General features: G+C 36.1%; 1 protein-coding gene across 5 annotated transcripts in view; it reads right to left on the reverse strand.

Moving 5' to 3' along the window:
* Window positions 1-4,570: 4,570 nt before the first annotated feature.
* Window positions 4,571-26,203, reverse strand: part of SF3B1 (splicing factor 3b subunit 1) — a 62,614-nt gene continuing 40,981 nt past the window's right edge. For 2 of the 5 annotated variants that reach the window (XM_041737148.1, XM_041737149.1), the window contains 20 exons: window positions 25,942-26,112; window positions 21,493-21,730; window positions 20,412-20,624; window positions 20,050-20,171; window positions 18,576-18,773; window positions 18,378-18,479; window positions 17,645-17,824; window positions 16,836-16,922; window positions 16,434-16,704; window positions 16,015-16,160; window positions 15,762-15,908; window positions 15,501-15,626; window positions 14,514-14,735; window positions 14,047-14,229; window positions 13,845-13,956; window positions 12,265-12,385; window positions 11,795-11,926; window positions 9,381-9,653; window positions 7,439-7,655; window positions 4,571-6,927 (listed from right to left, as the gene is read on the reverse strand). In XM_041737148.1, coding sequence (XP_041593082.1) covers window positions 6,769-6,927; window positions 7,439-7,655; window positions 9,381-9,653; window positions 11,795-11,926; window positions 12,265-12,385; window positions 13,845-13,956; window positions 14,047-14,229; window positions 14,514-14,735; window positions 15,501-15,626; window positions 15,762-15,908; window positions 16,015-16,160; window positions 16,434-16,704; window positions 16,836-16,922; window positions 17,645-17,824; window positions 18,378-18,479; window positions 18,576-18,773; window positions 20,050-20,171; window positions 20,412-20,624; window positions 21,493-21,730; window positions 25,942-26,112 — 3,420 coding nt within the window. In that variant the 3' untranslated portion in view covers window positions 4,571-6,768. Of the gene's footprint in view, window positions 6,928-7,438; window positions 7,656-9,380; window positions 9,654-11,794; window positions 11,927-12,264; window positions 12,386-12,782; window positions 12,853-13,844; window positions 13,957-14,046; window positions 14,230-14,513; window positions 14,736-15,500; window positions 15,627-15,761; window positions 15,909-16,014; window positions 16,161-16,433; window positions 16,705-16,835; window positions 16,923-17,644; window positions 17,825-18,377; window positions 18,480-18,575; window positions 18,774-20,049; window positions 20,172-20,411; window positions 20,625-21,492; window positions 21,731-25,941; window positions 26,113-26,203 lie in introns of those variants that run through there. The other 3 variants (XR_005985004.1, XR_005985005.1, XR_005985006.1) reach the window with 3 other exon arrangements.

Genomic DNA, 26,203 nt, shown 5'->3' on the forward strand with positions numbered 1-26,203 from the left:
TTAAAGAACACAAAACCAGCTTCATATCAATTCCTTCCATAATTGGCCCATATCCTGGAGTGGTGGGCTAGTGTGGCAGCAATGACCAACAAAGGGACCACAGTGTCACAGTTGAAGGAGTTTAGAGAAGTGTGTTGGGTGAGGGCTATGATTTAATCAATTGGAGTATATTCTCTGAACTAATTCTGCTCTGAGAACACTTGCTGGATAAATTCTTTATATAAATCAATGCTTTGGACCAAAGAAATGAACCTAAGGATATTAATCTCCCTTTAAAGACTTCTTCAATAAATATCTGTTGAATAAATGAATGCTGAATTGTTAGTAGTTACTCATTGCCTATAAAGTTTAAAGAATGGCCTTGGAAGATTTCCATAAACTGAAGCCAATGAGATATATCTCATTCATTCGTTTAGTAAAGATGGATTGGGGACCTAGGAAGGAAGGAAGTTTTCTTGATGGAGGAGATTCAGATATGAATAGATATATGACATACTTGGACATAACTTCTTGGGGCTACATCTGATCTTCCACTATTTATCATCACTGGGCCTGCCCACCCACCCACACTTTCTTAGACACAACCCAAGTTTCTGCTACCTTGCCAAAGTTCTTTAACTTTCCTTTGTAGCACCATATGGGCAATTCTAACTCTTCCTCAAAAATTAAGTTTAAGTTTGCCTTCTTCCTCAAGCTCGCTCCTAACCACACTCTCTCCTCCTTCTTTGACGTGAAGGAAGCTCTGTCCTCTGAACTCACCAAGAACTTGACTTGCAGCTTTGTTGGCATTATCTCCTCTATTACTGTTACCTCAATATTTTCTCCTCTATCTTTCAGGGAAGGACCTTTTCAACTGTACTTACAGCAGCTAGCCTAGTAATCGTTATTTAAATAAATGTCAAATAAACAGATGAACTAATGAAGTCCTTGTGACTTAAGTTGTAGATACTCTGCACAGTTGAGAATACATTTCTCAAATCCCCTTAAAAGTATGATTTCATCAATGCAAAAGCCAAATGGGTCATTTGTTCAAGATTATTCAATGCAATGAAAATGTAAAAATGCCCATAAGAAAATAAAAATGTGTTGGACTGCATATCTCATTAAAGTATTTGAGGCAGAATCATGCACTGTCTTCAGAGAAATAAAATTTAAAGAGTGTGCTTCTAACCCAAGTGACACCAGTTCTTTCTAAAGTGATTTGAAGATTTGAACAGCAAATCTGTACTTTCAAGACTTCAACTGCACTCAATCCCCTAATCCTCTCGCTTCTTCCGTTGTACCTGCGGATCAATCCAACTGAACACCTTCTCCATCTACAGGGTCTGTGGAACTACGAGAGACTATTCTACAATCCTATGGGACTATCAGGCCATCTTAAATGGCCCTGAGGAGTTCCTTCTCTTATTCCCTCAAAAGTTGTCTCCAAACTTCTTCTCAAGCCACCTACTAATCTCCATCCCCTCCGATTTCAGCCAGGACAACAGAGCTCTCCACCCTCATGATGATAAAAATAATAAACTATATCAACAGCATTTGCTTAACACGATACTTAGGCACTTTACCTTGGAGGAATGCTCTCAGTTAATCTTCACCAGGAGCACCACTTACTGAAGTAGGTACTATTATCCCCATTCTACCAATGAGGAAACCAAAGCAGAGATCAAACAACTTGATGAAGGTCACAAAATCATCAAGTGTAATACTGAGGTTATGAATTCAGGACTTGGATTTATAACCTGGATAGGACAAACTCTAAAGCCAACTGGTAAACCTATACTATGTTGACTCCCTGTTCTCCTCTTCCCTTGGGACATGGTAAAGGCAGGGAGAGGATTTTTAATAGGCTGTATGGCTCTGTTCAGTCCACAGTTCTCCTACAACCAGGGTCAACTAGTCTGTAGGAGAGGCGACGTGGGTATACATCTCTGAGCTTTATTAATTGCATTGACCTAACCAGCCTTAGTTCAGGTTGCCATAGCAGAATATGACACCATAGGCTGGGTGACTTAAACATTTACTCCGTACAGCTTTGGAGGCTGAGAAGTCTAAGATCAAAGTGCCAGTAAAATCCAGTGTCTGGTGAAGGTGGGCCTACCTGCTTCCTGGTTTACAGGTGACCATCTTTTCCTGACAAGGCAGAGAGTAGAAAGGGTCAGCTCTCATGTATCTTCTTATAAGGGTACTAATCCCATTTACAGGGGCTCCATCCTCAGACCTAATCACTTCCCAAAGGCTCCATCTCCCAATACCATCATATGTTAGGAATTAGTTTCAATGTAAGAGATTTGGAGGATACAAGCATTTAGTCCCTAGCACAGCCTTACTGGAAAAAGCCATTGGTTTTATACAAAAACAAAAGAAAAGCTTCCTTCCTTTTTTCCCTTCCTCTTGATTTCCCCCAGGTTTCAGTAGATAAAGTACCATCCTGGGGGTAATTATCTCTTGCCTGTGTCATTAGGCCCTCTTACTTCTATACCTCAGTAAGTACTTCCATCCCTCTTATGAGCCATGTGAGTTACCTTACCACATTGGGAATGGAGTGGTGCCCTAGACGGTCATTTCTCAAACTTGAATACATATATAAATCACCTGAGGATCTTACTAAAACATAGATCCTCATGCAGTAGGTCTGGGGCGAAACCCAGCATCTGCATTTCTAAGAAACTCCAAGTGACACCCATGCTGCTGATCTCCAGCCCACAATTTTGAGTAGCAATAGTCTAGATATCTGGCACATCAACAGTTCTTCCTTGGTGATTCTGTTAGCGCTAAGTGATTTTCTTCCCCGTGTAAATTACATTCTGCTCTCGTGATCAAAACTATGCAGAGGACACAGGTGCATATTACATATTGTACATATTACACACAATGGATACCAGTTGTTAAACTTCATCAGGTTTTAAACTTTTTTGAATTTTTTGCACGTTTGATTTTCCTCATTTATGTATACCTGTTCCTGAAGTAGCAGTAAAACCGTTTCTGTATTTACTCTCTGATAGGTCATGGGCAACTTTACATACCTACATCTTACCACACTGTCTTCCTACGGATTCAGGGAAAGAGGTTTCTCTTCCTGTACAAGAAAATCCATTTGTGTCCTGACTTCCACTTCTCTACACCTCACAAGAAACTCATTCATTTACCTGCTTTCTCTTGCTCGCCAGCCTCGTTTTATATAGTCTCAAATTTCTTCTGCAGTAATACTGATAGAAAACTTTCACAAAAAGTTTTAAAAAGTATGGAGGACAATTTAGCAGAATTTTAATTGCTGAATTTAGGTGGAGGATACAGAGTTCATTGTACTATTCTTCCAACTTTTCTCAATATTTGAAAAAATTTTGAAGTTTAGAGTGTAAACATAGGAACAATTAACAATTTTTCCTATTTGTTTCTTCCCCGGGCATATTCCAGTATATGACTTCAGATTACGCCTCCTCCAGAGCTTCTTATTCACTAACTTGTTACAAACCTCCTTCCAAAAAAATGTATTAGGCCATTTTTAAAAAGTCTGTGTCCAATATGATATACAAGCATGTCCTTTCATAGTCTTTTTAGATTATAAAATAATAAATTAAGAATCCTGAAACTTTTTCTAGCATGAACCCTAGAAATGTCCCTGACCTATACTCTCTAGTTTACTTACTCCCTCCTGCCTATAAACCTTGACTGCCTTGCAAATCTAAATTCTCCTATCAGATCACCTTAAATTCTATGGCTTCCTATCCTTTTTTTTTTTTTTAAGGAGGAAAATCTGCATGCCCTGGCTGCCCTCTTATTCCTGCCAGATCACATACCTCACAGATAACAACCAAGGCTTGAAACAACTGCATTCCAAGTGGACAACGAGCCACTGGCACTCTCCCTGTACTACACGGGACTCCAGCTGGCCCACAAGATTCTGAGGACCAGAGAAGTCAGTCAGCATCTTCTATGCTCTCAGCTTGCTTTCCCCAAGACTGATGTGGCACTTTACTCAAGGTAGGTGTTTAAGTATTTGTGAAATAGTATTTCTATTTACTTCCTAGGCAAATGCTGCCTAAAATGAAATGCTTTATATTTTATCAGACAGAAGTCCTGCCTAAACAAGTCTCAATGGTTATCAACCTAGGGAAGTTTTGCCCTCCAAAGGATATGAGGCACAGTCTAGACATTTTGGTCACAACTGGGGTGGGTGCTGCTGGCATCTAGTGGTTTGAAGTCAGGGATGCTGCTCAGCACCCTACAATGCTCACGACGTCGCACAACAAAAAGGTTATCTAACCCTAAATATCAATAATGCCAAGGTTGAAGACTCTGTAATAGCTAGTTTCTACTTCTTTTACCCTATGGGGTATAAGGGGCACTAGAAACCAAAAAAATTAAACAATTAAAAAAAATTAAAAAAAAATTAAACAATTAAACCTATATGGCTGCAACTGCCTTTTCTAGTTGATTTAAAGTTCTTTGGTTTTTCAGTATTAAATTTGTCTGGAAAACCACCCAAAGAGCTCATTATTTAAATAGCACAACTACAACAATGTAGTACAATAACAATACAGTCAACTAATATTAAAAACTGGTCTAAGACTTTAGATATAATAAGTTTTATTCATCTGGTGGTACTTGATGCTCACAGGGCACCGTACAACAAATTTTAAAAATACAATATGAAAAAATTGAACAGCCAAAGAGATCAATTCCATTAGAGGGCCCACAGAAAAACCAACAAAAGCCCACAGAAAACCCACCCATTGTCACCCCTTAAGAACATTTTCTTCCTGCTTAAATTTGGCTTTAAGAAACACCAAAAGAAAGTGCGAAAGAAAAAGTCTTTTGAAAGATAGTTAAAACTTCACATAGCGTCTTTCACACGGGTATGTCACAAAATGCTTTCCTGATTCAATAATAAGCACAGAAGATTATTCATATGTCTATGAACCTCTATTTGGTCCCATCCTTTAAGGTCATAGCCTTGTTTCCCTCACCTGTCTTCAAATTACTTGTTCAGTAAATGTCATGTAAGGCAGTCTCCTCTGCTCCACATTGCCACTACAAAGCAGATATATTTTCCATAAATAGCCAGGGCCCAAGCAAACTGAAGTTACCCAAGTACTTGAAGGAAAAATACAACTAGTTTTTCCAAGACTGGTTTAAAACTAAATTTTGGCTCTGAAACCTGTTTTCAATTTTCATGATTAGAAATTACTGAAGGTCATTTGACATTACAGGGAACAGCAAGATGTAGTTACATGGGGATTATTACAAAAACTTCAGGAATAAAAAGATGATTTGGGAAATTTTAGTATACATTGACATGTTGTCACAAAGTTTTGTTACACAAGGAACAATAAAGAGTTACAAATTCTGCCTAAAGTCAGCTAATATTAGCTCAGTATTAATTTTGTAAAAGTTAGCCAATTACAAAGGTTGTCATGTAAGCCTCCAAAACAGGAAGCCTTAAGTGTTAACAGTTGGAGGAACAAACCTCCTCGTCCCAGTGGAACAATTTTACTTACGTTGGCAGAGTCATCCCATGCTGACCCTGCTGCAGAATCTCATTTCTCATTAGAGTTCACCAAAGTACTTACTGAAGGAGACAAAACTGCTATGAGTAGTAAAAGGACTAAAATGAAGACGTTTTTGGTCAGAAAATTAGGAAAAACTGAAAATATATTTAAGGTCATTGCCAAAACATAGTTAAGTACTGCCTTAATGCTTGGTTCCTCTAGAATTAAAGTCTCAATGTATGCTTGACACCTATAGATTTAAGCAAACCCAGACATTTTAGCTGCTGCCATTGTGTAATAAAACAGTACATAAGTAATATTTAACTGGATGCATCTCCTCTTTTCCATTATACTGCATTTCTTAAGGGCAAGGGGCAGGTCAAAAGCACCTTTGCATCCCCTACACTAAGCACAGTGGCTGGTATACAGTAGGTGTTCAACAAGTATTTACTGAATACATTGTTGAGTAGTGGCTTATGACATGGGAAAAGAGCCCAAAGATTGTCTTATTCTATTAGCAATACTTAGGTAGAAAGCAGTTTTAAAGTAGAAACCTTCCCCACTTTTTAAACACAGATTCAAGAGTTAGAATTTGAATCACTTCTCCTAAACATGTTCATAAAGCATTTTGAGAAATCAAGAGATGAAAGGCGCTATGTAAGTACAAAATAGTATTATGCAAGACAGATTAGCAAAGGTGCTATATTTTCTATGGTGATGGAACGGTTGTGCTAGTTTGAGGTGAATACCCCCAAAGCTACTCTTCTTAATGTCATTATCAACAGAACAATGGAATTTGACAAAGATGCCATCACTTTATATAGTTTATATTCTGCTAACTACTTTCTATAAACCAGGTAACAGAAAATAAAATTAAGCCACTTATTCTACACAAACCAATACTTTATCAAAGTTCCGCATTTTACAAGTCATGTTCAAAAAACACACACAAGTTAGCATTTTGTACACAAATGTTTATTTCTCAATTAAACATTCCCTTTAAACACAAGGAATGAATTCTAAATTTTCATAAAGATGAATTAAAAATGAAATCCCTCCAGTATAGTGTGTGTAATCACTGTGTTCTTGGTCACTACTGGCGTTTACTGTTTAACATCAAAAACAAAGACAGGTTATTTAAAAATCATGCTACTGATTTCTAGCTCTTCTTCTATGACCAGTTCTACACTGATCTGCAATGTTTAAAAGTTTACATCACCAAATCGAAGCAAGTTTAAGGTGAAACAGCTGTGCATTAAACACAAAATAAACAATAAAGTTATAAGATATAGTCAAGTTCGTAACGAATATAGGTGTTCTTATCATCATTGTAGATTCTTGGGTAATGTGCTATGAGCGCATCCTGTGAACCAATGTAGATGGAGTTGTAAATTTTCCAATACACGTCTCTGACTTTCCGGGCCGGGTGAAACAAACCCTAAGATAATTAAAAACTATATATTATTTCAATTTTCAATAACATACAGAACCTTAGCACAACCCACAAAAAACCCACAAAGGTATGATTCCAAACATTTTCCCTTAAGAGAAAAAAAAAAAAAAACCTAAAAAATGTACAAAACTGCCACAAGCAAAGACAAATGTAATCTCTCCTCCCCCTACAACTGTTTTCCTGTATGGTACAAAATACCCTACTGATAATTAGGAACAGTGATTTACTAATTCAACTGAATTTTTTTTTTCCCACTGAGTAACCCTTTAAAAATCTTAACCTGGGGATCCCTGGGTGGCGCAGCGGTTTGGCGCCTGCCTTTGGCCCAGGGCGCGATCCTGGAGACCCGGGATCGAATCCCACATCAGGCTCCTGGTGCATGGAGCCTGCTTCTCCCTCCGCCTGTGTCTCTGCCTCTCTCTCTCTCTGTGACTATCATAAAAAAAAAAAAAAAAAAAAATTAAAAAAAAAAAATAAATAAAAATCTTAACCTTACCTGTAAACAATACTGCAACATTCTACAGGGTCCAATAGCAACTCTCAGGCCCTCCAGGGCTCCCATAACTGCCTGAATTACATGGGGAGATGTCTCAAACACATTGGGCCATACATAGTTCAACAAGTGATTCAGTGAATCTTCACAACCAAATCCATAAACCCCAAGTGACATGTGTTGCACCACCGCACTAGCCGTCTGCCTGTGTACAAGATCCCTATAATGGGGTGGGGAAAAAAAGCTCTATGTTAAGATATAGTCATAGTTTTACAAATATTTGCCTGCCCTAATTAGAAACTAAATTACAAATTCAGCGCAGTCACCTCATACTTCATGTATCCGATATAGAATGCCTTTAGAATGACAGGATTCTAACAAGAACGTTAATGACTCAAACCTCACTGTGGTTCCAAGATAAACCGTATTTCCTAATTAACCTTTGAAAGAAATTTGAGCAAGAGAGCCATGTGCAGCATACATTTTAGTATGCTACTAAAGAGAAAATACAGGACTCTTCAATATGAATAAGTCATATCTCATTTTAAATTCTATAATTTAATAGATTTGAAAATAATTCAATCCTGGTATATAAGAGGTAACTAAAATTAAATCCTTTCCCTTAAAAATTTTAAGTTTCATCCAAAAATGCAATTTGGAGAGAAGGACCAAAAATTTTTTCAAACATACATAATAAGAATTTTATCATCTCCCACGTTAACCGAACTTATGACAGATCACGGAGTTATTTATTCTACAATTACTTAACTGAGTACAAGCATCAGATAAGTTTATGGTGGGTATAAGAACAAGTTCACACTCTTTGACTTCAAAGGTAGTAACAATACCTTAAAGGTTTAAGAAAAAAAACACTGAACTTACTAGTATCTTTATTTCTTCTTATTTTCACTATAATAATGCTTCATCTATTAGACCTCATTGCAAAGCAGTATTCCTCATTAATAAACTTCCCAAATATTGTTTCTTTTCATTTAGTAATTTTCGATGAGTTGACATCAACTTAATAGTACACAGAATATAATTTTTAACTTCAGGTCACATACTTCAAAGGCTACACTATGATGTTTGGGCACACCTCACTAAGGAATCAGAACAATTTCCTGATTTACTGGGCCCCCCCACGTGGCCAGTTTTTACAGAGAATGATTCTTGTTCTGTGCCTTGTACTTATACCTTGTGGTAACTTGCTGAGTCCTATTAAGTCTCCCTTTTGGAAGGTCATGAATGAGTAACTTTAATCTGTACACAAAAGTAAATGAACTGGCTCTAATTTGAATAGTTTATCTTTCCTGAAAAATAAAAGAACCCAAACAGTCATTTCCATTACTACTTGGACCTTGACCTTTCGTACATTCTTAATTACTTTTGTGTTTAAAGCTGTATGTCAGTCTAGACTGTTAAAGGCACCAGGAATCTGACAAACAATTCAAGCAGTAGTACTGCATCAGTAACCACTGTCTCCACAACTGGGGGCCTAAAATGGGAACAGCGTGGCTATGTTCAGTAGTTCAAAGGACTACTGGAAATCTTTGCTTCGCATCCAATAAATAACACAAGGCTAAAAAGATCAGGTCTCTTTGCCACACCAATAAGCTCATGCTCATCACTTCCTCTAATTTTATTTATATCTGACTTTAATTTTGAAAACAAAAGTTTATCAATTACTGCTTTTCAAAATGTATTTGGTCTAAAGATATGAAAGAATAAGGGTTAAAAAGGGGAGGAGGCACTTGGATGAGAAAATGTGGGGAACTGCATAACATTTAGATTATTTAAAAAATAATCATACTCAGTTTTCATAAAAATCCAGGCTAGTATTCCCCTTAACTGCACCATAAGTAGGTCATATAATAATTATTCCAATAAGTTCTAACATAAAGGAAGAAAGAAAACTACTTTCTTGCATTGAATTTGGGTCACTTACCTATCCATTAAAGCATCTTCAAGTAATGGTGTTACAGCATATATGTAGTCCTTTCCCATTTCACCAATATATTCAAACAAGAAGGAAAGTGATTTTAAGACTCCATTTTGAACATTCAGCTCAGGAACTCTGTATTCATTCATTAAGGCAGGTAGTACCGTGAAGGGTGAACATGTTTCGGCGACAATAGCTATTGCTACAGTGGTACAAACTCTGTTCTGCCTTTCCTGAACTTTGAGGTTGTTTAAAAGTGTAGCCAATACATCATGAGGGCTGAAAAAAAGCAGTATGTCAGCAAACTGTCAGATTAAGTATCAAATCTTTTTTTGGAAAGAAAAAAAAACGCAAAGGAAAAACTGTACATTAAACAATTACTGGGAACTTTGTAATTTTATAACACTCTAAAGTAATTTGGCATTGACATTTGTTTCTACTGAAGAACGTCATTTATTTTTTTTTAAGATTTTATTTATTTATTCATGAGAGAGAGAGAGAGAGAGGCAGAGACAGGCAGAGGGAGGAGAAGCAGGCTCCATGCAAGGAGCCTGATGAGGGACTCGATCCCAGGAATCCAGGATCAGGCCCTGAGCCAAAGGCAGACGCTCAACCACTAAACTACCCAGGCATCCCAATAATTTCATTTAAATTAAAAAATCTGGGGATCCCTGGGTGGCGCAGCGGTTTAGCGCCTGCCTTTGGCCCAGGGCGCAATCCTAGGGACCCGGGATCGAATCCCACGTCGGGCTCCCAGTGCATGGAGCCTGTTTCTCTCTCTCTCTCTGTGTGCCTATCATAAATAAATAAAAATTTTAAAAAAATTAAAAAATCTTTTGAAGAAAAAAATTTAATGGGTTCATATTTTTTAAACATGTTTTACTTAAGATTTTGAGAGAGAGAGAGAGAGAGAGAAAGAGAGCGCATGCACAGATTTTGGGGAGAGGGGGAAACAGGGAGAAGCAGGTTCCCGCTGAGCTCCCAGCTGAGCCAAGAGCCTGATGTGTGGGTCAATTCCAAGACCCTGAAATCATGACCTGAGCCAAAGCAGATGCTTAACAGACTAAGGCACCCAGGCGCCCGTGGATTCAGTCTTTAATGAACTTCCTAATATAAAGAAGCTTAATTAAATGTTTAGACTGAACAATTCTAGAATGGTCAAAACATGGCCACTAGAGCTAGGCAATATCCAAACTGTGGTCTCTCATGCCCCAACACACAAGATCTACTTTCCTTATCTTCTCTCCCATATACCTTATTACATACGTATACTTCTTCCAGAATTTATTTTACCACAAACTTGGAAAGACACAGGAGCTAAAAAAAAACATAAAAGCTACTCACTGCAAATGTCTTGAATATATCACTGCTGAAATAATTACTGCTACCAAAAAGAGGGTGAAGGGGTGAGGAGACTCTAATTAAGCTGACTTTTATTATGTTTTACCACTTGAAAATATTTTGTCAAAAAAAAAAAAAAAAGAAAAAGAAAATATTTTGTCATTAAGCCCCATGTATACATGGTATCTCATTTTCTAAAATGACTATTTTTTTCTAGTTTGGTTCTGAGGAAGTGGAAGTAAATAACCATAGATTATCTAACAGTTACAATTTCAGTTGTTTGTGGATTCATCTTAGATAAATATTTTTAAAACACAAAGTATTGGGGTGTCTGGGTGGCTCGGTCTGTTAAGTGTCTGCCTTTGGCCCTGGTCATGCTCTCAGGATCCCAGAATCAAGCCCTGCATTGGGCTCATTGCTCACTGGGGAATCTACTCCCTGCTCCCCCACCCACCCCCTCCCTTCCCCCAACCTCATGCTTGCACTCTCTCAGATAAAATCTTAAAACAAAACAAAAAAAAACACACACAAAGCATGAACATGAAACTTAAATTATGCTATTTTATTAAGAACTGGCCATAACATATAAAAAAAAATATCCTGAAAAAGACCAACAAAAATTTAGAATGATTCTAAAGATGGTACCATTTCCCTTTCTGAAAATGAGGTGTGATTAAATTAAAATATAAGACTCTCCATCTAGGGGTGCCTGGGTGGCTCAGTCAGTTAAGTGTCTGACTCTTGATTTCAGCTCAGGTCATGATCTCAGGGTCATGAGATTGAGCCCCAAATTTGCTTAGGACTCTCTCTCTCCCCCTCTGCCACTCCCCACCATGCTTACTCTCTAAAAATAAATAAATATATATATATACTTTTTAAAAAAAACCTAAAGCTCTATTTTAATTCAATTTGAAATTTAAGAAAACATCTCAAATATCAAAGGTCATCGGTTAAATGTGCTTTTTCTCAATTGCATTACTCATACCATGCCTTTAGAGATTACTTAAGAAACAAGTTTTTCAACACAATGGGTTTATTATAAAGTTAAAAACATATATATAAAAATAAATAATACTCACCCAATGGCCTTTGCAATGTAGCCAAATGTGTTGACTGTGGCTCTACGAATAGCTTTTTTGTGAGCTTTTAAGAGCTCCAGAAGTTCAAAGCAAATCCTCATCCATTCTCTTGCAGACACATATTCAGCTCCCCTATTTAAAAAAAGTTAATTTGTTCCATAACAAGAAATTTTAGAAGGTAATCTTACAAAAATTCAATTCTCAAAACATGATTACCTACTCAGTTTAAGCATTAAATAAAAAAATGTTACTCTTCAGAAAGGATGGTTTAATCTTAAAACTATATTGCCACCTCTTCATTACCATCTAAATTGAAATTTCACTGAAAATTTCACTGGGTAGTCTTATCATATATACTTCTATTAACAATATTAAACAAATGTGCAGTGAATAAAAAGTGGCTAACTGTTAAAACCAAAAGCTCACAACCAACCAAACAGCTCATAAAAATGTTTAGGTAATCTACTTACCTGTCAGCAATACGTCCAACAAGATCAATACAATTTTCTTGTACTTTTTCATGCCTGTTCTTTAAGATGGGGGTGAGTCTAGGCAGGAGATCTTTAATTGGTGGGGTCATCTTATGCATACCTATTTAATAGAAGTCAATACACTATCAATAAACTTTTGAACAATACCCTTTGTTCATTTTACCTTTTACTTAGCAATGTAATACACATGACTAGGCATATATATAAACTTACAGCTGCCTATGGAAAGAAAAAGCCCCAGATTCTGACCAGACTCAGAATTGTTTTTAACTTTTCATTAAAACTTCTGATTATGCATAGAAATGAAAGAAATTAGTGAAGTGATTTAAAGAATGATGGATACTCAACAACAAAAAAAAGTTTTATCTGGTTCTGAAATGTATTTGTACACTCACATTTAAATATGGGGACAGTTTATGTTCCGGCCATACACAACAATATAAGCCAGAGGTAGACATGTAAATTAAAGCAAAATTTTCCAGGAAGGGCCCCCTTACCCTTTAACTGCAAAACAAACAGATCTCCAGTCTCCCTGCAATGCAGGGCATACTTGGATGGTATTTACACCTATGAAGAGAGAAAAAAGGAGGCAGCTGGCAGGGGCTCTTGCTCTAACTAGAAATGCTTGTTCTGATTCTCTCTCCATTGCTTTTCCCATGTTTCCCTGATCAACAATATGGTTTACAACTCCCTGAAAACCAGAGCCCCACAAGTGGCCAAGTAACTGATTTTTGGCAAATCAAGTATAGAAGACAGGGCTAGATTGGGGGTTATATGTAAATGCAATGGTTCAAAGATCTCCTATATTGCATAAAAACCCCTTACTAAATAAAATGAGAAAAAGTGGCTCTCACAGCCAGCTATTCTGACCTCCTGCTAGGTTATTTTGGCTCCTCTGAACCAAAGAGAAGTTACTTTCCCAACAGTCATGTTCAATAGCAATGAAAGATTAAACACAAGAGACCATTTGTTTGCTTCATCATAATGTCCTTAAATAATAAAATCTTCGCTCTCCATACCCAAGAACATTTGTAATGTACTCATATCTTTACTTTGGGTTTGAAAACTGAATGGATAAAGAATTAGATATAAAAATGAGACCACAACTTGAAAAATTCACTTTCTCCCTGGTTATGTTACTGGAACATAATAGCAAACAGAAAAACCTGCCATAATCATTTACTAATTCAAGGTTAAATATATATTTTGTTCTAAAACTAAACTAAAACTTCAGCATTGTCTCCTCCCACCCTACCCCCCAAATACATTTCTGGTGAGAAACTATTTTTATTAGGATTCTCTATTCCATTGGACTTCAAAGTTTTTTGAGTTGTAACTATTCCCACTTCTCTTACAGTCCTCTTTTTAAAGTACAATATAAATGAGTTTTAGGAAATAAGACTATTGTGACATCCTGACTTTACTCTAATTTTAAAGTGCTTAAAAAACAAAATCTTAGAAATCACTCAACTCCTAAATATAATTCTATATTTTACTTTCAACAAAAAAGTTTAAAAAGCAAAACAAAAAAATTCTTACATGACCAGCAATTTCCATACCTATTACATTTACAATGGCCTTCAGTGCTCCAAGAATGCTGCCCAATACTTCAGGGTACTCTTCACCCAAATATTCATACAAAACAACACCCAAGTGCCCCATCAACTTTTCCTGTAATAACAATAAAAAAAAAAAGTTAAAATGTTACCATTTACATGAAACTATATGGTGAGGAAATAAGAACCTCATACAAAAGTTTACCTCTTGACAAGTCTTCATGACAACAGCAGTTCGAGAGATCAAGTCAGCTGCCTGTTGCCTGACTTTTGCTGATTTGTTATTTAAACGCCACAAAACTGTACCACAGATCTGAGGCAAGTAAGGTTTGACTCGTTTGCCAAGAGCATTGACCACTGTGCCGAAGCCATTCAACATTACTGAGTCCTTAAAAAAAAAAAAAAAAAAAAGCTAAGTTAAATTTTTAAACTACATTCACTGAGAACTAGATAATTCCGTTTGTGATTGAATAGTTTAAAAATACTAATATAACAAAATGAAATCTAAAAATTTACATAAGCGTATTTCCTCAGACAACTGGAATGAGAACATGAACATTTAAAAAATTTTAAATCCAATTACATTTTAGTGATAATTACTTGCTTGAAAAGTAATGTGTTTTACAAATATGAAAGTCAGCAGCAATTTGCCAAAGTAATTAGTATCCTTACCTCTGTAGTCTGTTCTTGGAAAGCATAAAGAATACCATCAATCAGCTGTTCTTCAAGTTTATGATCAATATCTGCTGCTCCCAAGTTGCCCATAATTTTCTCAATTGTCTCCATCACCATTTTTCTGTACTGTTCAGCTTCATCTTTCAGATCATCCACAATTCTGGATATAATTTCTGCCGCACCTACTTTGTTTGCCAACTCCACAGTAGTATCAACTAACTAAAAAGAGAAGGAAAAAAACCCTTTAGATATATTCAGGTCTGCAAAAATGCTGAGAAGAGTTAACTCCTGTTTTTTTTTTTTTTTTTTTTCTTTTTAACTCCTGTTTTAAAACCCTTAAGAGAAAGGGGACCAAAAAACATAAATGTGAGTATAAGTCAAAGTGATTTAAGGTTAGACTGTAATCATGTTTTCCTAGCCAGATTAAGCATTTCATTTAACTGACAAAGACATTAATTCATAGTTGGGTATTTATCCTAGGATGCAAAATCAAAACGGAAGTTAAATGGTTGACTAAAATCAATTTCCTTTCACAATCAGGCACATACTATGAGGTAACCAGAAAAAAAAAAAAAAAAAACGTTAACATTTATTCACTCTGGCTGAAGAATTAGTTAAAAGCATTTTTAAAAAATATTTTTTAGGGACACCTGGGTGGCTCAGCAGTTGAGCATCTGCCTTTGGCTCAGGGCGTGATCCTGAGATCCTGGGGTCCGGGATCCAGTCCTACATCAGGCACCCTGCATAGAGCCTGCTTCTCCCTCTGCTTGTGTGTGTGTGTCTCTCTCTCTCTGTCTCTCTCATGAATAAATAAATAAATCTTTTAATAAATAAATAAATAAATAAATAAATACCCTTTTTAAAAAGTGGGGTCCATGACCAATGTGGGACTTGAATTCACAACTCTGAGATCAAGAGTCACATGCTCTACTCACTGAACCAGCCAGGCACCCCTTGAAAATATTTTTTACAATAAAAGTTTACCTGTCGGTAATTTCTTCTGTCCAAAGCCATTCTGTGTTGCCAGAAGTGTTTAAAAAAAGGAGGAAGAATCTCTGTTTTAATGTAGTTTGCTTCTACACCATCTGTTCCACAACACTGCTTCACCACCTAAAAGGATAAAAAATAATAGTAAAATTGGTCTTGTAACACACAATAGTTGTTTTAACGTTAACATTCTCTTTGAACCATGAAACACACCCAATTTACAGAAACAAATACGGGACAAAAATTTGAAACAATTACCTTCAGCACAATTTTCTTCATTTCTTCATCAGGAGACTGAAATTCTCGAATAAGGATTAACATCACTTCTCTAGTATAGTAGTTGGCATATTCTGCATCCATAAGAGGAATAAGATACCCAATAGCCTTTAAGAAAGCAGCCAGACCCTATTTTAAAATAAAAAATACATATAATTAATAAATTAGATTTAAGTTGCCTTAACTTCAGTGAAGAAAAATCAAAAGAAAAATAAAATCTATTTAGTTAACCTACCTTTCCTCTGTGTTGGCGGATACCCTTCCATAGAGGCTTTAACACAGAATCAAAAGATTCGATACCATATGGAGTTGCTGCTTCAGCCAAGGCAGCAATGGCCAAAGCGCTAATGGTCCGAACTTTCTGTTGCTCATCCACAAGACCTAGAAAACCAAACAAGGGTTGTAACTATTAAGTGACATTTCGTAATTTCCACAACCTCATCATTTAATCAAACTGCAGAATCTGTTCACATTAGACAAAATGAGGCAAAAAAGCCAGTGTGAATCACAGCCTCTAATTTAGATGTTACAAATCCCATCATAAACTATGTGTTGATGTAGCTGAAGCCCTTCCATTTATCTCTCCAAATCAGTAGCCCAAATTTCTGGATACCTGTCTTATAAAAAGATAGACAAAGTTGTATTACAACTTACCATGTTCGATGATTTCAACTAAACTTCTGAGATGTGGCAAGATGGCACAGCCCATAAGAATAGCTATCTGCTGTACAATCTTAATACCAGTGTGTCTCGCTTGCCAGGACTTCTTGCTTTTACACACGGCTTTTAAGAAGGGCAACAATGAAGGAATGCCCAGGGCAGAGGCTACAACAGCAAAAGCTCTAGCTGTCGTGTTACGGACATACTCATCCATGTTATCTATATCAGGTCTCATGGTAGAAATCATAGTAGCCAGACCAGCAGCCTAAAAAGTCAAGAAAAAAGAACAGTCATCAGTTAATAACATTAACTCTGAATTCTTTCTTTCTATACCCAAACAATCCCATTGGTGGATATAAAAGTTTCTTCTCTAGAAATATAATGTAATGTAAATACCTTTGCCAAATTAGAAATAATCTCTCGACCTTCCACTCTAGCATAGTAATCTTCATCAATCAACAATGGTTCAATGACCACAAGGATCTGAAAAAGAAAAAGAGCTACATTTTCACATCAATTACTAATGGCATACTCATGTAACAAAATTAAATATAGAGAAAAATTATAGAGCATTTGTTACTTAACACACAAGCATACAAAACATATTTTACCAGGAAATTTATAATTACCAGGGTACTTTGTTAATCAAGGGACAAATTAAAAATTTTAATGATGCAATCTCAGGATATATAAAAACTGGGGAGAACTATTAATCTATAGGCTAACAGTCAACATTTTAAGATAGTAACTGTATACATCAATCTTCATTTTACAATTCTAAACCATTATTACCACCAGCAAAAAGATGGGTCCTTAACAATAAATGGTATGCTTCAGATACACATCTTTTCTCATCTTAGTGTAATACCAATAAAAAGAAATGAAAGAAAAAATTATTAATATAATCCCATTAAGGTAAAGATGACATAAAGTTCCTTCTACATATATACATATACATTTGTATATGTATGATGTATGTTTGTGCAAAGAAAAGGGTCTAAGACGACATGTAAATTTAGTTTTGGTTAACTCAGTGTCTTGCAGGAGGGTGAAATTTCCCTTTTTACTGTGAATGCATACATCAGCTATTACTTTTGCAGAATTTTTAAAATTTCACAAAAAAGCTGGTTTTAAAAATCCATGAATTCCTTTTATATTACAAAATATTCAACCAGTAATAACACTATTTGAGGAAAACAACCAACCTTGTGCACATATGGTCGAACTAAGTCATCAAGTTTGTATAATATTCGATCAATAACTTTCACAAGTAAATGACGCTCTTGATCCTCCAGTGTAGGAGACATCAGGAGAGGAAGAATCTGATTAAACAAAGGACCAGCTCCAAATTCACGAGCTTTATCAGTAATCTGACGCAATGCAGCCTGGGGGATAAAAAGAGTAAGAGGTGTTCCTTTAGAATTAAAAGCATTCTGAATAAGCAAATTACTCCATGATTTTCTATAACTTAATTTTTTTAGTGTAAGTTTCACAGACACCTTACACATAGTAGCATGAGTACATTCCCATCAAATTATCTGAAGTTTGAACTCCTGTGACTCAAGTTCGATGTTTTCAGTTAATTCAAAAAAGGATAATTTGGTAAAGAATAGAGCCACAGGTTACAATAAAAAACTCCTTCTTAACGTCTGCTAAAGGACTGCCCATCTTCAAATTACATGTATTAATGTAATTCCTCACATAATTCCACTAATTACCTTAGTGTCTTCAGCATGTTTTAAAGGTCCTGAGAACAAAAAGGAGAATCTCATTTTTCAACATCCTTATTAGCACATAATTGATCAAAAAGCTAAATCTCTCATACCACATGCCTTTCTTTCTCTTATACTATGACCTTGATAAAGATGAAGAGGTTAATTTTAAATTTCTAAACATAAAATTATAGTGAACCTAATGATTTAGTGAACTGGTACTTACCTTTCTCATTGGAGGTGTTCCATTCTTAATTTTTAAAAGCAGCTTCATTATTTTTCTCTCTTTTTGCTCTTCTGGACTAAGTGTTGATTCATCAACATCAACCTAATAGTGAAAAGAAAGAAAATGCGAAGGTAGATTAAGATCTTGCGATTTTTAAGTCCTAAATAAAAAGTAGTATTTTAATTCTATTACACTTACCAAAAGCTTATCAAAGTACTGAATATCATCAGGTTTTAAAAATGGGAGATTTCCGGATGGTTGGTCATTAACACTTTTCATAGTTCTATCTTCAGTTTGCATGTGGAAACCGGTCATGCCACCCAAAGGTGTTGGAGTTGCTGTCAGCTTTCGAGCTGGAGTTCTAATAGGAACATAACCAGCTGGAGGAGGAAGTACCTAATACAGTTAAAAGATAGTTTAGGATTGTAAAGTAGTAACATAATGAATAGTACTTGCACTTAAAACATCTTACAGTTTATTAGCTAGAAGCTTTTTGCTTGGAAACAAGAATTAATATTGATCCCATCTTTCTACCTTGTATTTAAAATCTGTATGACAACCATTCGTATTTCTCATCTGCTAATTAAATACATTAGGAATGTGGGAAAATGAGGATACCTGAGGCAGGCTCATAAAATTCTAATCACTTTCAAACATTAACCCATATAAACATGTTGGTGAGCCAGTATGTCATAAACGAAGTAAACTCACAAAATGCAAATAAAGGGTTAATTTTAATAAAATGAAAAACCATTCACATTAATCTCTGCACTTTTATAAAAGCAAAAAATCGTAATATTTAAGTTGCTTGACAAAAATAAGTTAAATGCATAAAACTAAATGCATAAAAACCAAAAGTAAAATATTTACCAAAGCCCTATAAAATATGACATTTGATTAAACCAAAAACTTCACCTAAGATTCACTTGGACTTTTCTCTCCTATTGATATTAAGGAAATCAGTGACTGCAATTGAGAAGACATTCAGTCAACAGTAAGTTGTAGAGTGTCTATACCCACATTTTATGGAGGCTATAAGTTTATAGCAAAAATTCATGCATACTTAAAACATTCTGATATAAACCTAATAAGGAGAAAATCAAATATATACAAACTCAAAAAAGCAGCAGGCACTGGCAACATAAGGCTCTGTAAAGGCCATCTAGACGTCATAGGTTCCAACTATATGACCACAAGCTACCTTTAGATCAGCAAATGGTTCCTGAGTCCCAGGTAGAAAATTGAAAACCAACTTCAACTTGCTATCGTTGAGAGTATTTTCTGTGTTCATTTGCAACCCATGAACTTAAGTATACAAAATCTTGTGAGGCACGAAGTAAAGTAATGATGATCTAATGTGAGCTTAATCCTGGGACTGTTGATAAACTAAAGCAGCGAGCTATTCCATACCACCAAGGCAGCAGTTCTTAAAGTATGGTCCCAGAAGTCCTTGAAATTTCTCACTTTCCAAAAGTGATAAAAGCTTCATATCATTCATTTTTTTTCATCTCTTACTTTTTGGAACTGAAATATACTTGGAAACAGCTAAAAGAATGGAATAGCTGTAGTAAATTTGGGCAAGGCCAGTATGAACTTGACCAAATAACTTTCTCAAAAAACATTTAAATAAAATTCACATCCTAAATATCACCACACTGATATTCGTTATTACCTTATATCCTTCTGGGAACATAGCATCTAATTCTTCATCAGAAAGGGGGCGGTTTCTCTCATCAATTTCTCTTTCCCACCGCCAAGCCTGAAGCTGTTCAGGAGTCATACTCATTATGTGACCTACCAAAAGAGGAAATTTCTGTAAAAATCCATAGTGCAAATCTTTATCATTACATAGGTCCTTGGGATATAAAATCGTTAACATCAATTATAATGGCTTTGTATTATAAATGCAAATCAAAGCTTTTTATAATCCATTATTCTTGCTAAAAATTGTTGATAGCACACAGAATACCACAGAGAAAAAAGAAATCAAAATATTTCTAGGAAAATAATTCTTTCTAATGGGAGATTTCCTACCTGGAGTAGGGGTAGCCATGTTCATGGCTGGTGTGCCAATTGGTGTCTTTCCAGGGGTCAGAACAGGAGTGCTTCCACCCATCTGACTAGCTGGTGTTTCATCCCAACGTGACTTTCTTTTACTGGCTCCCGGAGTTGGTGTTTCACCAATTGAGTCTCCACCTCGGTCTGTTCGAGGAGTCTCAGCCCATCCGCTTCCATGCCCAGGAGTATCTTAAAAAAAAAAAAAAAAAAAAAGGTAAAGAAATATAAAACTTAAACCATGGTCAAAAAAATTACTGTTTATTCTCAAAGAGCTAACGTATTAAAACTGGTCAAGTTCAAGAACAGGATATTCTTAAAATGGAGACCCATTTAAAGAGTTAACCTTCATTTCATATTTATCCTGGATTTTTCTTTCTTTCCTGCTGACTACAAAAATTTAGTAACCACTAAGGAATAGGAAAACAGTTTTTTTTAACCAGGCATAATCTCACAACCCAGAGACAGCCACTTCATGCGTCTTGAGCTACTTCTGATTTCTCTGTATAGTCAAGATTATTCTGCATGTACAACTCTAAACTGCTTCTTTCATCCACATGTGAATAAGCACTCTCTCATATCATTAAAAATTCTTTTTAAAATTTTAATATAACACATGTACTATGAAGTCTTAACTTGTCACAACTAATCTCATAAAGAATTAACAAAAAGTAGCTTTAAATAATTTACACAAAAAATAAAGAGATTCAGGCAAATTTATACCAAAAAACAGAGATTACGAGGGGCTAGGAGGAAGAGGAAATGGGGAGTTGTTTAATGGATACAGTTTCTGTTCAGGATGATGAAAAAGTTCTAGAAATGATTAGTGGTAATGGTGAATGTACTTAAGTACAGTTAAGATGGTTAAAATAGTAAATTTTATATTTTCAAGAAGGCAAAAGAATTAGGTATATGATCTCCTTAGTTCTTTATCCCCAAAGTGGCTGATAATTTACCCTTCTACCCAGGACTAGAGCTGTGAACAGATTTCCTCTATAAACATACCACTCATCAAATCAATATTTTACCCCAACACACACGAAGATTCCCCTAGATGTACCTCTTTCTGTTTTGGGGGTCTCATCCCATCTGTTTTTACGAGCACTGGAAGTTGCGCCTCCGTGGCCTGGTGTTGCATGGCCTGGTGTATCCCCACGTCCAGGAGTAGCAGCTCCCGCTGGTGTGTGACTAGGTGTAGGATCCCATATTTTTGAGCCTGGGGTTGCTCCAGGAGTCTCACTTCCCTTTGCACGACCTGGTGTCTCATCCCATCTTAAGGAAGGGGTATGTCCAGGGGTCTTAATAAAGCAAAAAGAACTTTATTTCACATACCCACATAAAAATAACTAGAAAATTTCTAACAAAAAAATTGTAAACAAATGTTTTAGTCTTATTCTATACAAATGAGAGTAAATTACTCTGCTTAAGAGATACCTGCTTTATAGCAAGTATGTTTGGCTAAAAACAATGTAAAGTTTTAAAAAGCCCTAGCTTAAAAAAAAATACACACAATGTATTTTTAGTGTGAGTCTTGAATACACCACTATTTTTGAGAAAAATCACTAAGCCTTCTCTGTCTAGATCTAAAATAAAAAAATTTCAGCTTTAATTATATAAATACTTCCCAAACTGGGCTTAGAGACATCTATCTATGAGTTCTAAGAAACACTATTTTTGTGGTTTTGTTCAATTTTGTGTGCATATTTAACTAATGTAAGTATATTTTGGATCACCTGGGAAACTATAGCTAGATATTGCCGCATGATTTCAATCCCCGAAATTTGCAATCACATTTGAAATATTATTCTAACTGATGCTAACAAGATTAATGAAGAAAAGATTAGAGGTAGAGTAATCACAGCTTCCATTTTAGTTCAGAGACCAGGAAAATCACCTCAAGGAGTAGGTGATTCAAGGCATTAGATAGCCCATGATAGAAGAACCTGCATAGTGCAGACACTATAGTATCAAAGTAATAGGTGCTTCAGCGTAAGCCAAAACAAAATTTGTATTTAAGATGTGTAAGTATTCCATATGTTTTGTAATATACTTTTATATATTTAAAGTTGGATGCTCTATCCAACCTAAGAATTTACACTTGTAAATTTGCAGAAATACCATAACAAATTAAGGCTAAAAGTACTTTTCTCCTTTGAAAAAATTCTATGTGTCACTCAGGGTTGAGAAATTGTCCATTAGGTGAGTAAAGCACATAAATCACTTAAAACTTCATTTGGGGGATCCCTGGGTGGCGCAGCGGTTTGGCGCCTGCCTTTGGCCCAGGGCGCGATCCTGGAGACCCGGGATCGAATCCCACGTCGGGCTCCCGGTGCATGGAGCCTGCTTCTCCCTCTGCCTATGTCTCTGCCCCCGCCCCCTCTCTGTGACTATCATTAAAAAAAAAAAAAAAAAAAAACACTTCATTTTTGGCCTTTCTACTATCCACTGTAATTCCCATAGTACTGATTACGATGGAACTGTGTTAAGTGACCAGAATGAAAGAAAACATCATCTGATTCTATACAGTTTTTATAAGACATACAATCAATTCTTGTGTCTAGTTTTCATGAGCATGCAATTAAATAGAGAAGTTTCTCTTTCCTGGTTTTTAAAATTAGCATTATTAACTACAGAATTAAATTTAATGATTTTTAAAAATATTTTATTTATTCACCAGAAACACAAGAGAGAGACAGAGACATTGGCAGAGGGAGAAGCAGCCTTCCCACAAGGACCCTGAGATCACACCCTGAACAGGAAGGCAGATGCTCAACCACTGAGTCACCCATGTGTCCCAAATTTAGTAATAATTTATATTCTATAGAACCAAATCCTCTCATATATCAGCAAGCATATGGGAACTCCTCAGGCTCTATCTTAAACTGAAGTCTTCGGAAATTATTAGGTTTACTATAACCCAGTTCGGGGTTTGGGAAAATACTGCCATGGTCTGTAAATAAAACTACAGTAGTCTATGCTAGAATACTGACTTAGGAGGTACCTGGCTGGCTCAGTCAAAAGAGCATGCAACTCTTGATCTTGAGGTCATGAGTTTGAGCCAAGTGTAGAGATTACTAAAATAAATAAATACACTTAAAAAAAAAATAGTGATTTAGACTAGAGTGGTAGAGACTGAGGCCATGAAAAGTGGTTAGATCCTGAATATATTTAAAGGTGGGGCCAAGGGCAGCCCCGGTGGCGCAGCGGTTTGGCGCTGCCTGCAGCCTGGGGTGTGATCCTGGAGACCCGGGATCGAGTCCCGCGTCGGGCTCCCTGCATGGAGCCTGCTTCTCCTTCTCCCTCTGTCTGTGTCTCTGCCTCTCTCTCTCTGTGTGTCTGTGAGTAAATAAATAAAATCTTAAGAAAGAAAGAAAGAAAAGAAAGAAAGAAAGAAAGAAAGAAAGAAAGAAAGAAAGAAAGAAAGAAAGAAAGAAAGAGAAAGAAAGAAAGAAAGGAAAGAAAGAAAAAAGGTGGGGCCAAGAAAATTTATGGATAAGATTTGGGATAAGAGACGAAGATGGGATAAGAGAATGGATGACACTGCTAGGACTCTTTAAGAATCTGGCTTGAGCCAACAGACATGGGAAAAGACTGGAAGGGGTGAGTGGATAGAGAAAATCAGTTAATTTTATTTTAGAAAAATCTGTTTTGAAATGCCTATTAAACATCCAAGTAAAATTGTCAGGCCTGACAACAGAAGAGATGTAGGGGATAGACTTCTATATCTGGGAGCAGTCTTATAGAGATGGTATATGAAGACAAGAATGTGATCCTAAGGAGTGCATTTAGATGGAAAATAAGTCCAGGGATTGAACACTAGAAAACCCCAAAGTTAAAGGAAGCTGAGGAAGATCCAGCAAATAAGACTGAGGAACAAGAGTCAGTGAGGAGAGTTTTAGGAGAATCAGGAGAGACTGAAGTCCAGAACCTAAAAAGAAAATCAAGTTAGGGCAAATGCCACTGATATATATATATATATATATATATATACACACACATATATATACATATACATATATATATATATATATATATATATATATATATATATATAATAAGATGTACGATAGGATGACACAGGATATGAGGATTGAGACCTGACCTTTGGATTTACCAAAAGGAGGTCAAGTGACCTTGTTAAGAGATGGTTTTGTGGAGTAACAGAAGCAAAAGATTAGATAAGTGGAGACTGCAGGTGTCTACAATTCATTCAAAGCATTTTGCAGTGAAGAGAAAGAAGTGGAATGGTAGCTAGAAGGGGCTGTGAGGATCAAGGAATGGCTTCCTGCAGTTTTTTGTTTTTTAAAGAGGAAAATGGGTACATTGTGTTTGCTAATAATAACCTTGATACAGAGAAAAAGTTGACATTACACAAATCTCTGAGGAGAAAAAGGGGATGAAAAATAGTATATTAGCAGAAGTTGTTCACCTGCATGGACAAGTCAGAAAGAAACAAGTAAAGGAGAATAGACAGGCATACTGGTAGATTTCATAGTAGGAATACAGATTATTATTTTTATTGTTTCTACTTTGGAAAGGAAAAACAGGAAACAAAGTCACCAACTAAAAAGCTGTTAAGGAGATATTCATTTGTGGGTTTTTTTTTGTTTTGTTTTTATCTGTTTTTTTTAGGGGGTATTCATTTGAAATTTTCTCTGGAGGGGGACAGAGAATTAACTGCTTATAGTCTGCTCAAGGTAATGAAAAGGTTTTGAAATTAGTAGAGATAGCTGTACAACATTAACATTGTAAAATTAATGTCACTAAATCATACACTTAAAATGGTTATGGGGCAAAATTTATTACTAGTATCACAATATTTTAAAATTTTAATCAAACAAATGAAACAATAAAAACCCCCAAATATGTTCTCTAGGAAAATAAACTGACCAAGGAAATGTGGTAGCACTGCCCATGTGACACCAGTGGTCAGGTACTTAAATTATCCACCTAGAAAATGAAGATCACTATATTGTACTTAATCTCCACAATATGACAATACTGAAGTATCTATTTTAATATTCCAAAAAGGATATTCCTTTATTCCAGGTTATGGACTGAACTGTGTCTTCCCAAAAAAAACTTCTGTTGAAGCCCTAACTACCAATGTACCGGTATTTAGATCAGGCCTTTAGTGAGGTAATTAGGTTAAATGAAGTCGAAAGGTTAGGGCCATGCATAAACTGATAGTACTGGTGTCCCCAGAAGAGACACCAGAGCTCACTTGCCCTCTCTAGGCACACACAGAGAAAAGGCCATGTGAGGACACAGCAAGAAGGCAACCTTCTGCAAGCCACAATGAGAACTTTGACCAGACAGCAACTTGATACCAGACTTCAAGCCTTCAGAACTGTGAGAAAAATGTCTATTGGTTGAGCCACCCGGCTCTGTGTTAACTTAGGTCAATAAGAGTAGGCTAATACACTCCATGTAAGAGAGAAAATCTAAAAATAATAATCATCATCATTAAAAATAAAAATAAATATAAAAATAAGTAAAAACAAATTACCTCTGCTTGATCCCAACTTGACAGCTTTTTGGGAGTGGCACCAGGAGTCTGATCGGCCGTTTGATCCCAACGCCGTTTTCGTTTTGAGGGAGGTTGGGATGCTGCTGCTCCATTGACAACTTTTAGTTCTCCAGCTTTAGCTTTTTCTGCTAGCTGTTGCCTAATTTCTCTCTAAAAATATTTCAATACGCACTGAGTACCTCTAAAACCTTTTCAACGTATTTTCATATCATCAGCACAGTCATTTCAATTTAATGTCATT

This window comes from Vulpes lagopus, chromosome 22, assembly GCF_018345385.1.
Source record: "Vulpes lagopus strain Blue_001 chromosome 22, ASM1834538v1, whole genome shotgun sequence".
Classification (NCBI taxonomy): Eukaryota; Metazoa; Chordata; class Mammalia; order Carnivora; family Canidae; genus Vulpes; species Vulpes lagopus.